The sequence below is a fragment of the Bos grunniens genome, chromosome 9 (assembly GCF_055505025.1).
Source record: "Bos grunniens cultivar Pamir isolate PY7600 chromosome 9, Bosgru_T2T1.0, whole genome shotgun sequence".
NCBI classification, from domain to species: domain Eukaryota; kingdom Metazoa; phylum Chordata; class Mammalia; order Artiodactyla; family Bovidae; genus Bos; species Bos grunniens.
This window is the reverse complement of record NC_141173.1, coordinates 74,535,175-74,547,755: the sequence shown is the minus strand read 5'-3', so window position 1 is coordinate 74,547,755 and position 12,581 is coordinate 74,535,175. Positions and strand designations below refer to the sequence as shown.

Below are 12,581 nucleotides of genomic sequence, written 5' to 3'. Positions count from 1 at the left end.
AAATTACATTATTATTTTTCTGAACCATTTGAGTAAGTTGTAAGCCTACAGCTTCATGACCTTTAAACACTTCTCTGTGTATTTTCTAGAAATGAAGGTATCTCCTACATTACCATGGTCATTAAAATCAGAAAAATAACATTGTTAAAATGCCACCATTTAGTTCACAGACCCCATTCACACTTTGTCAATGGTCCCAGTAATATCCTTTATAACAAAAAGATCCAATTCAGAGTCATATGGTCCATTCAGGGGTCATGTCTCTTTAGTCTATTACAAACTGAAGATGTTTAGGTGTTCCTTTGTCTATCATGACCTGGACACTTTTGAAGAGTACAGGTCTATGACTTTGTAGAATGTCCCTCAGTTTGGAGTTGTCTTATCTTTCCTTGTGATTAGATTCAGGCTATGCATTTTTTGAGCAGAAATATCAAAATAGTGTGTTTTAACGATCTCTTGCCATATACATATATTTATGCATATGGGTGTGTGTATGTGTGTGTGTATCTCTTACAACTCTCACCTTCTAGTTTGAGCATACATTGAGGATTCTTGTCTGAATCAATCTGTACTACAAAGACTGCTAAATAGTGATGTTTCTTTCTACATTTATTAGTTAGCAATCTAATGTAAGGAAGAGACTTTCCTTATCCCCATTTTTATTGTTTTTTAATAATTAACATTTTTATCTATCATATCCTTTATTATAATAAATTCTCTTTGTATACAGCTTAATAATATACCTAACATTTCCATATAATTTTCTCAAATAGTCTTGGCGTGAGCTGCTGTTGCTGCTGCTAAGTCACTTCAGTCATATCTGACTGTGTGACCCCATAGACGGCAGCCTACCAGGTTCCTCCATCCCTGGGATTCTCCAGGCAAGAATACTGGAGTGGGTTGCCATTTCCTTCTCCAATTATTCCCATTTTTAAAAACTCATATATTTATGTCAGTATGGACTCAAGTATTTTTAGTGGATCATAATTTATTAACATTATTATACAGATGCTCAGATTGACCCAAAGGTGGCAATGCGGGCCCTTTCAAGCTGAATTCCCTGTCCCTTTGATATGTTCTGGGCTTCCCTTGTAGCTCAGCTGGTAAAGAATCCACCTGCAATGTAGGAGACCTGAGTTTAATCCTTGGGTTGGGAAGATATCCTGGAGAAGGGAATGGCTACCCACTCCAGTATTCTGGTCTGGATAATTCTATGGACTACAGAGTCCATGGGGTCACAAAGCATCAGACACAACTGAGTGGCTTTCAATATTGATATGTTCCATCATTCTGTGAGAACTTTCTTCACATCCATTTTTGTTTAATTTCTAGTGCAAGAAGATTTTCCAAGGTCATGTTACATTTGCCAAGCTCCTGCTCTGGATTAGTCATTTCTCCAGGGCCTCTAGTTCCTATCAATGGAGAATAGTGTTAAGAAACCAAGGTCTGGGTGCTATGTACTCATTGCTTCTAAGGTATTATTGCTCCTAGAGATTCTGAACAGAGAGCTAGGAGAAAGATAGATAGATAGGAGACACATATATACACATGTACACAAGCACTTTATCTGTATTTCTGTATGTGTTTACATATATATTGAAGACTGTGAGTTCAATTTCAATCCAACAACACCATCACAAAAGTCATTCTGGAATTGCTCTTTTTCCTATTTGTAACTCCCTTCTACATTAAGAAGATTGCCTCTCATTAGCCCCAACACACTTATTTCTTCACTCCTCTTTTATGTAACCATTATGGCCCTGACATGCTTGCTACCTCTTCATCAGGAAAGGAAAAAACTGTTTATCATTTTTTATTCTTTCCTATCACTCACCTCTCCATCCAATCAATCACCAAGTCCTAACATTTTCTACCTTCCAAAAATCTCTTCTGTTCATCCTGACCACTTCTAGTCTTGCCCCTACCACTAGCATATCTTACATAGTCTACAACAACATAATCTTAATTAATATTGCTGGCTCTATATTTGTTTTCTTCCCATCCATTTTTCTATACTGCAGCCAGAGTTATCTTTCTGAAATTAATAGCTGACCATTTAACTGCATGGTTAAAACAACCTCAGATATGCAGAAGATACTACTCTAATAGCAGAAAGTGAAGAACTAAAGAGCCTCTTGATGAGGGTGAAAGAGGAAGAGTAAGAAAGCTGACTTAAAACTCAACATTAAAAAAACTAAGATCATGGCATCTTGTCCTATCACTTCATGGCAAATAGAAGGGGAAAAAGTAGAAATAGTGACAGATTTTATATTCTTGGACTCCAAAATCACTGCAGACAGTGACTGCAGCCATGAAATTAAAAGATGCTTGCTCCTTGGAAGGAAAGCTATGACAAACCTAGATAGCGTATTAAAAAGCGAAGACGTTACTTTGCCAACAAAGATTCATATAGTCAAAGCTATGGTCTTTCCAGTAGTCATGTACAGATGTGACAGCCAGACCATAGCAAAGACTGAGTGTCAAAGAACTGATGCTTTTGAACTGTGGTGCTGGAAAAAACTTTTGAGAGCCCCTTGCACAGCAAGAAGATCAAACCAGCCAATCCTTAAGGAAATCAACCCTGAACATTCATCAGAAGGACTGATGCTGAAGCTGACGCTCCAATACTTTGGTTACTGGATGCAAAGAGCCAATTAGTGTATTAGAAAATACACTGATGCTGGGAAAGATTGAAGGCAAAAGAGAAGGGGGCAGCAGAGGATGGGATGGTTGGATAGCATCACTGACTCAATGGACACGAATTTGAGCAAACTGTGGGAGACAGTGAAGGACAGAGAAGCCTGGAGGGCTACAGTCCGTGATGCTGCAAAGAGTTGGCCATGACTTAGTGACTAAACAACAACAACAACAACAAAACCCTTCAATAGTACCTCATTGACTTCACAATACACTGTTTAGATCTCCTCAAAACTTGCTTATCTTTTGTCTTATTTCCTTCAAAAGCCCCCTTTGTCATTCTCACCATTTCAATAAGCCATGCTGAATTTACTTCAGTTCTTGGATTATGCCAAGTTTTCTTTCAGTGAGAAATATACTCCATCTTTTTCTACCCAGAAACTCTTCCTAACCTATATAACTCTACACATTGTTTAGATTTTTACTTAAATGTCACCTGCTGTGAATTATCCTTGACCACTCTTCCCCACTAGCATCACACACACACACCTCTCTCTGCAAGCTGTTGTAAGGTCTAGGCAAGAGGTAACAGGTATGCATCTCAGCCAGTCTAATAGACTGTGGAATGTGTTATTAAAATGTATAGTAACAAGCTAGAATTATAACCTGTCTTTGTAAAGTAAGTACTTACATCACAGCTGTGAGGATTGATGAAAAGTGCATAAAATACCTGAATTGTAAAGCCAATATATGTCATCTATTACTCATTCACATATGTTTATAAAGTATGAACTACTTGATATGTATTGTGGTAGACACTAGGGCTTGGGAAATTAATGTATAATGCAAACAGTTAGAGTATAACGTATAGAATCAGTGTCCAAACCATAACAAGATATATACCAGGAATACTTGGTGAAATTAGTTAACCTGATTAAGATTCAAAGCATGGACAACATTTGGGCTGAGATGGAGGAGCAGGATTTTACAAGGAAGGATTCTTCAGGAAGACAGGACAGCATGTGCAAGAACTAGGGCATGAAAGGGTATGAATTATGCATGAGACTGAAACAAGGCAATGAGAGATGTGTCTTTTATCCTCGGCAAAGTAACACAACTTTCTCCTACCGATCATCTTTCAACAATTTTCAGGACAGTGGTATCAAATTCCCATTTTCAGTGAGGTCAGTATGGCAGCAGTGTGGAGAATGGAATTCAGGGATCAAAACTGGAGTCAAGGGACTGGTAATGAGGCCATCTCACAACACTCCCAATAAGAAGTGATGAAGTTGAACAGAAGGCAGTGGGAGTTAAGATGGACAGATCTTACCCTGGGGATGTTAGAAATGTAGAATGGACATGATTTGATGTTAAAAGGCATTTGGAAGGATCTACAGGAATTTAACTAGAAAACTGGGAGGATAAAGCCAAGATAGAAACCTGGAAAGAGAATTAAATTTTAAGTGGAAAGATGGGGATCTACTGGGTTGGTTAAAACTTACCGCTAATTTCTCACAGGATTTGGAAAAACAAATGAGATACGCTTTGAAGTGTGTACAGAGGCAAATGGGAATGGAAAAGCTGGACTCCAAAGAAATATGCATAATGCTCTTACCACACAAACGAAGCAACAGGTTTTAGTGTGACTGCAACTGCAGAAAATGCAAGAGTCCTGGACTGACTTGACTAGTATTTTTCCATCCCTGGTGACTCAGAACTAAAGATGGCGCCTGTGGCAAAAATTAGAACGTGGGAGGGGGCACTGGGTGTAGCAGAAGATGACCTTTTGGGGGCTGCTGTTCTGTTTTAAACACATAGTTATCTCACTATAACTGTGATAACTCAGCACCAGATGAATCGTGGATAATTTTTTTCCCTAAGATTTGGTCTGTGGTACAATTCTGTATTCTTCACGCTTGAAAGGATGTTTCATTTCGTGGGTACGATCGCGTAGGGGAGGGTGGTGGCGGTGGTGGCTTGACAAGTGTATTTCTTGGCATCATTCATGTTTCTTTGCCTTGGCGGGTTCCACGACAGCCTTCGTCTGGCTACAGTTTTGAAGATCAGAGAGCTTCTTCCGGGTGACAGACGGGACGGTAGCAAGCTCCGAGAAGCACCTGCGTATTCCCAGTGTTCCCGCTCCAGGGAGAACGGATTCCCTTTCGTGGCCCGCGCGAGCCCGAGGAGTCCAGCGCGCGGACCCGGAGCGCGCGCCCCACCGCAGTCTGAGGGCGCGCGCGCCGCCTCCACCTACGCCACACAGCAGCGCCTCCGGACCCCGGAGAAGGCGGGGCTGCGGGAGGGGCGGAGCCACGGAGGGGCGCCGAGGTCCGGCAGAGGTCCGAACGGAGAGCAGGGCCCGCATCGGTTGTCATGGGGACGGCGGCGTAGGCAGGCGCTGACGTCGGCGGGAGGCGCGCTGCCTGCACTGCGGCACCAGGCGGGCGCTCAGAGCCTGGGAGGCGGGCGGCTGGGGTGGCTGGTGACCACATCACTCCCAGCCCGCCCCGCACGGTCCGGGCGGTGGCTCCCTGGGGACCCGCTGTCGGCAGTTCTGCGCCCTCTTCTGTGTGAGTACCCTGCAGGCTGGTGGTGGCGGGATCCCGGGCCCGGGAACTCGGCCTGTCCTGCCCTCTCTGGGGACAGCAGCGTGGAGGGCTGCTCAGATCCGAGGGCGTGGGGGCGGTGGGCGCAGCAGGGCGGACGGGGGCCGCGATGGGCCACGGCAGTCTGACCGGCCCAGCTCCGCGGAGTGAAGAGATGTGGTTTTGAGAGTTACCACTACGTACTTACTTTTCTTCTCCTGTTCCTGGGCGGATCTTCTCCGAAGCGTTGAGCGTGTTGTCCTGAAAGAGTGAATGCAATCTTTGCCTTTCCTATTCCAGATTCTGGTTTCAGTTCAGTTCAGTCGCTCAGTCGTGTCCGACTCTTTGCGACCCCATGAATCGCAGCACGCCAGGCCTCCCTGTCCAGCACCAACTCCCGGAGTTCACTCAAACTCACGTCCATCGAGTCAGTGATGCCATCCAGCCATCTCATCCTCTGGCGTCCCCTTCTCCTCCTGCCCCCAATCCCTCCCAGCATCAGGGTCTTTTCCAATGAGTCAACTCTTGGCATGAGGTGGCCAAAGTACTGGAGTTTCAGCTTTAGCATTATTCCTTCCAAAGAACACCCAGGACTGATCTCCTTTAGGATGGAATCTGGTTTAACAGCATTTAAATCAGATGCTCACTAAGTACATTTATTTCCTTTTAGGATGTCATCTTGGTGCTGAATCTTGAACCTGTGAAATGCCTTCTTAATTACGTCTGAGAAAAGGTGATCGATCTGTTACGTGTCTAAGTCTAGTTACAGTAATAGGGTCATTTCAATATGTATACAAATAGAAGGAAATATATACTATTTAGGAATCTCTTCCAAATGGCTGTGCTGCTTTTCAGCATTACTGTAAGAACATCTACTGACTGGAGTATATGACTTTTCCTTCTTCTGAGAAAAGGATGCTAACAGTTTTTTCACCTGTTGCATTTATGATTGCTGTTACTGCTTGGGTCTTATGGAAGAAGATTGCTTGTTATGAGGACTCTGTAAAGTTAAAAAATACATGTGAAAGAAATTTAAATGCCCCAAAATTTTCATCATATTTATAATCTTACATATTTATAAAGACTATCTTGATTTATTGATTGAATATGTATACAGGTTTTTGTTTCCTTTTTTCCCATGCTGTAAAATTCAGTTAAGGAGTGAATCATCCAAGCCTCTGCCTGTTTTTTCTTTGATCTTTAGTCGTTTATTGGCTGATAATGAGGTGTTTAGAGAAAAAATAAAATGAGATGAAATGTAACACTGTTTTCCTATTTTGTATTAATATCTCTTAGCAGGTCCTGTTAAAGGCATTGTGAGGGAGAAGTTTTTAAATATAATGACATATATGAAATTCACAGATGTCCTTTTAAGTTTGACCTTAATTTTCCTTGATGCTCTTATTTATCAAATATAAGTCATTATTTAAGGTGTTTGCTATAGTACACATTACCTTTTAGAGATGATTATTTCTGTAGTGTATTTGCTGTGTTCATCATTGAATAATATTAGTGTTTACTAATTGGATTGTACATTAGACTATTAAATAATAGTAAATAATGTGAATACATAATTATGTTTTGTCTATCACATAATTGTCTATTTTTAATACTGTAATAATCACATAAAGTAATGGGCCATCCACTGTGCTGATCACTTTTCAGTATTTCCTCTTCTCCTTATAATAAAGTAGGTGCCATTTTCATTTCCCAGGCAAAAAAAAAAAGAACAAGCCTTAGTGAGATTAAGTGGCTTGCCCAAAGCCATACATTCAGTAATTATCACAACAAGAGCTTATGCCTGACTCCTTTTGACTCTATTACTGCCCCACCCCCTTTTAAAATGGGAATACATAAATGAAGAGAGCATAGGCCTAGCCCTCCCTCAAGCTAGCAGTTTGGTTGGGGAGGGGTGGGTAGTTTATCAGAGTGAAAATTCAGGAAGCAGAAGGAGGAATGAAGATCAAGGCACTTCGGGAGCACAGTGTAGACGAAATCACGTTGGTGTATTGTGGTGGGGTTTATACTGATGCCGCACTTCTTTCTTGAAATTCTTTTTTTCCTTTGGTTACTTCTCCCAGTTTTTCATTTGCTGCCTGATGTCTTTTAGTTTATTTTGTGGGCCCCAAATTTGCTTTTCAGCATTTTTTTCTTGCAATCATCACAAATATAAATAATGCCCAAATTTTTATCCTCTGTCTCATCACTGGATTGCTATATTCTGTTGTCTACTCACATAAATGGATTATATGTATATGTATCTCCATCCTTATACACACCCACATACACTATATGTATATATGTATACAGTAATAATAGCTATCATTTTTGAAGAGCTTGCCATACTCTAGGCATTGTGCTAAGTGTTACTTGCATACTCTTATTTAATCTTTATAGTACCCTATAAGTCATTTATTACTAGTATTCTCTTTTGAAAGATGAGGGATTGAAGTCCACAGAGATTAATCTACTGACGGGTAGAACCAGGAATCTGACAGTAGAGCCAGAGCTTGTAGCTGCTTAATATCCATCAGGTATCAGCCCAACATGTCCCACTAAGTTCACTGAGTGTCCCTGTAAGAAATATCTATTATAATTGTGGCCAGTGTTGTTGATGTCTGTTCTGAGGCACTCTTTTAGCCTTTTAATCATTTAACTCTTAACAACAGTCCTCTGAATAGTTGCCGTTCGACTGACTTTACAGATAAGGAAACAAATTGCCCAGCCTATACAAGTAACTATGGGAGATTACAGTAATTCCAAGACTTGTTATAAACAACTCCGCTATTCTTGCCTATACTGTTGCTGCTGCTGCTGCTAAGTCGCTTCAGTTGTGTCCAACTCTATGCGACTCCATAGATGGCAGCCCACCAGGCTCCCCTGTCCCTGGGATTCTCCAGGCGAGAACACTGGAGTGGGTTGCCATTTCTTTCTCCAGTGCATGAAAGTGAAAAGTGAAAGTGAAGATGCTCAGTCATGTTCAATTCTTAGCGACCCCATGGACTGCAACCTACCAGGCTCCTCCATCCATGGAATTTTCCAGGCAAGAGTACTGGAGTGGGGTGCCATTGCCTTCTCCGACTTGCCTATACTGTGCTGTACTCCAATTAATAATACTACTGGTCTAATTATTCAAGTCTGAAAACCATGAGAATCATCCTTGACTCTTTGTTCTCTTTAGGAGTTTTTGTTTAATGCATCTAAAATGTCATAAATTTTCTGCTCAGGATAAAACAAAAGAAGTAAGCCTTTCTTGATGGCTCAGAGTCATAGTTCAGCCATCTTCCTGATTCTTGAATCACTATGAAGTTCTAGTCCCTCAATTCTGTCTGACTCTTTGTGACTCTCTGTAGCCCCACCAGGCTCCACTTTCTCTGGAGTTCTCCAGGCAAGAATACTGAGGTGGGTTGCCATTTCCTACTCCAGGGGATCATCCCACAGGGACTGAACCCAGGTCTCTTGCATTGCAGGCAGATTCTTTACTGTCTGAGCCACCAGGGAATCACTATGGAATACTTTAAATATTAAATCTTTATTTGCTTTATATTTGTTCATTTATGTGTGGCCAGGTTTCAGTTACTGATGCAGTTGGCTTTGCAGCCTCTCTCTTTTCTAATCTGGGGTAGATTAGAAAGATGATCTGCCTTATTAGATCTAAATCATCTAGAAAGAGTTAATGCTGGTTCGTATCAATAAGGAATGGGAGGTTTTACTCTGTGGATTTAATGATGTCTATTTTGTCTGTGTACTGGATAGTTGTTATAGAAGTTAACTCACATAATTAGTTTATTTGTATAAACATTCTTTTTAGCATTTCTTTTCAGACTTTTCTGTCCAAAGTACCACTAATACTAAAGGAACATGGATGTGGATCTCTGGTGATCTAGAACCTTAACTCATAACTGTTGAGCCAAATTTAAAAAAAAAATTAAGTCTTTAGTTTTATTCTTAAAAATGTGTGCACATTATGTTCTAATGCGAGAATTAATGTTTTAGACACCCTCATCTTTTACAAAATTGAAAATTTAAGAATATATATACTGAGTTTATCCATGTTTTAGGTACACAATGATACACACCCGGGTATTGATCTGAGAAGATGGAATGAATATTTGTGCTAAACCTTCTGTTGTAGCAGTATTTTTAGTGGCAGGCACAGAAATATTTAAATTCGTTATCTGTGAATGTGCCACCCAGAAGTATACTTTACTAGTGCAATAATGTATGCACTTGGGAAAATCAATCCCGATATGGGGTTTGGTTTCTCAGAAGTACATTGAAATGTCCATTTATTTACTTAAAATACTTTAGTGTTAGTCGCTCAGTCATGTCTGACTCCGTGACCTCATGGACTGTAACCTACCACGCTCCTCTGTCCATGGAATTCTCCAGGTAAGAATACTGAAGTGGATTGCCATTCCCTTCTCGGGATCTTTTTGACCCAGGGATCAAGCCGGGGTCTCTCGCGTTGCAGGCAGATTATCTACCATCTGAGCTACCAGGAAAGCCCAAATACTTTAAAAACATACCAAGTAAGACGCTTGTTGCCTTTCAATAATTTTAAAAAAAATTTCTCAATATATACATATTTTACTCAATTTTGATCCAGTTTGCTTCACTTTAAGACTCTAAACTGATTTAGATATATTTAAGTTGTTTGTATAAGATAGGGATAAGTGAACTTAGTTTTATTTTTAACCTGTTGAGATAGTGGACAATCACATAATGTTGCGTGAAGAATATTCTATAATTTTTATTTGGAAAATCCATTTTACAAATAAATCTCTTTGTTTTAACAGGATCCTGACTGAATCAATGCTTTATACTATCACTCAGTGCTCTCCATAAAGCTGAGATATGCCCACTGGTAAGATTTCTATGAAATTTTTTATATGCAGTGCATGTTATTTACTTTAAAGTTTGGATTATTTTAAGGGATTCTTTAACCAATTAAGGAGTAAAGTAGGTATCATCAACCAAATATAACATTTATAGATACTTCATAGTTTGATATTTCTTTCTGTGAAATGTTGGTAATTAAGGTTAATATGTATTCAGTGGCTGGCAATTTGGGACTCAGCTGGGCAGAGTAAATAACATATGGTTAGTTTTTATTTTTTATTATCAAATGGATATTTGACTTTAAAGTAGACTTCGGTGAACTTTTTCCTAAAAGGCAAGCTAGTAAATATTTTAGGTTTGGTCTCTGCTATAATTACTCAACTCTGCCATAGAAGCACGGAGGCAGCCATGATAATTCTTAAAAGAGTGGGTATGGCTGTGTTTCAGCAAAACTTTATTAAAAGAGTTGACTGGCCTGCAGGTAGTTTCCCAATACCTGCCCCGGGGCATTCATTCATTCAGCATTTATTTGAAACATGTTTGCGTATTTATTCTGTTCTAGACCCCATAATAGCCAGGGACGTCGTTATGAACTACTGGGTATAGTGGGAGAGTCACAGTATATTTATATATATATATAGGTATACAAATAATTATACAAATTCAAGCTGGGTTAAGTGCTGTGAAGGAAAAAAAGTCTGCATTGTGAGAAATGGAGAAATATAGATGAGGTTGTCAGGAAATGTTCCACTTCACAGGCAACATTTAAAACAGGCATATTAACCCCAGCCAGGTGTGAGGAGTTAGAAGACGTCTGCACAGGGTAGAAGCAGCTTCATGTGGGAAATTGTCTGTACTGGCACAAGAGCTAAAAAAGAAAAAAAGGTATGTCTGGCTAGAATGTAGGAATGTCAGGGGCTGGTTTTTTTTTTAACTGAAACTGTAGAGGTAGACAGGCCAGGAAATGAGAACCATGTAGGGCATGTGAACAACTTGTTTTATTTTGTTCTAAGTGAACTGGGAAACTCACAGTCTTAAGCAAGGACTAGCCTGATATGATTTATGTTTTAAAGGGGAAAACAACTTTCAGCTTTTAATATTTGTTGAAGGCTTGATTGTTGGCCAGTCACGCGTTAAGTCATTTTTCATGAAAAAGTGATCTTTGACTTAGGATTATTCTGACTTTACACATAAGGAGAATGAAGTTTAGAGATGTTAAGTGACTTGTTTTAAGGCCACATAACTAACAGTGGCAGATACTGTGTGCATGGTAAGTAAAAAGTTAACTTAGCAAAGGAAACTTTTGGAGGGAGTAACCCAGAAGGTAAGTGGGGTATAAGTGAGTTTGGTGTCACCAAATCCAAAAGAAATGTTGTTTAAGAAAGGACTCGTCAACTGTTTTAACTAAAGCAGGTATTTGCGAGGCTGTGGGGTTTTATTTTTTATCATGATGTATGTGATAGAAGAGTTGCAGAGAAAATGACATGAGTCATTATCATTTGTAGTTGAGAGTGAAGCTAAAGTGAAGACCAAAGTTCGCTTTGAGGAGTTGCTTAAGGCCCACAATGATCTAATACGTGAAAGAAAAAAACTGAAGAAGAAAATTGCCCAACCTGGAGAAAAAATCTCAGTGAGTAATTCATCATTTGGTAATGTTGACTTGAATATCTGCATAAAACCAAGAGTTTCATATGAAAACTCTAAGGAACTTTGGAAATTAAAAACAGCAAAATGGTCAATCACATTGTAAAACAAAGCTTGCCATCAAATCAGCCTCGCTCTTGGAGTATCGAGTTCTTGAGTGCTGTCCTACATGAATAACAGACCATCTGGTTGAAGTGACCAGGGATACCAGGGAAACGCAAACTAGCCGTATTACACGGTCTTGCAGAAAACCCTTATTTTTAACCCAGAATTGTGAAGAATTTAGGAAGTAATATCTTATTTCAGATATGTAATGGCTTATCCTCATATAGACTTCTTCTACTGATTCTACCCAGCAGAACCAGGGGAAATCAATGGACTCTTAAAGGAAGAGTTACCCTTTTGTACTTGAGGTACACTTTCAAATGATAGAATTTTTTGGTATCACCCTTGAAGGGACTGAAGATACAGAACTCAAAGAAATACTAAACAAGTCAGAAATTAACTACAACCTGATTCCCAGGGTATTAGAGTCTGTAATAGTATCCCAGTTAAGGCACTATTCATTCTTCAAACCTGTCTCGCTGTTTCTATTTCTGTTTCCATTTCATACACTCCTTTGACCATAATCTCTGTGTACTCACAGATACACACACAAGCACAAATAAGTAACTTCATGCAAGTTCTGGCAGTTGGTACTCGTGTGTTCTGGTTGTTGATAAGAGGAATACACACATTCCTTTAACAGGAGTTTTATGAGTTATATGCATCCTATATTTGACTTGTAGCATATTTTAACCTAGTCTGTATTTTGTCGTGAGACCTGTTCATTTTAGCGTTCTGTCTGGCAGCCATCAGTGTGATCATTATATT

The 12,581-nt window shown here is 39.8% G+C and overlaps 1 protein-coding gene across 46 annotated transcripts in view; it reads left to right on the top strand.

Annotated features, from left to right (window-relative positions):
• Window positions 1-5,087: 5,087 nt before the first annotated feature.
• AHI1 (Abelson helper integration site 1) overlaps window positions 5,088-12,581 on the top strand; it is a 219,446-nt gene continuing 211,952 nt past the window's right edge. For all 46 annotated transcript variants that reach the window (XR_015133236.1, XR_015133238.1, XR_015133239.1 and 43 more), the window contains exons 1-4: window positions 5,088-5,207; window positions 5,893-5,955; window positions 10,022-10,089; window positions 11,570-11,694. Coding sequence is in view for 14 of the 46 variants with exons in the window: in XM_086317980.1 (XP_086174106.1) it covers window positions 10,080-10,089; window positions 11,570-11,694 (135 nt within the window). In the remaining 32 variants the exon portion in view is untranslated. The remainder of the gene's footprint in view (window positions 5,208-5,892; window positions 5,956-10,021; window positions 10,090-11,569; window positions 11,695-12,581) is intronic.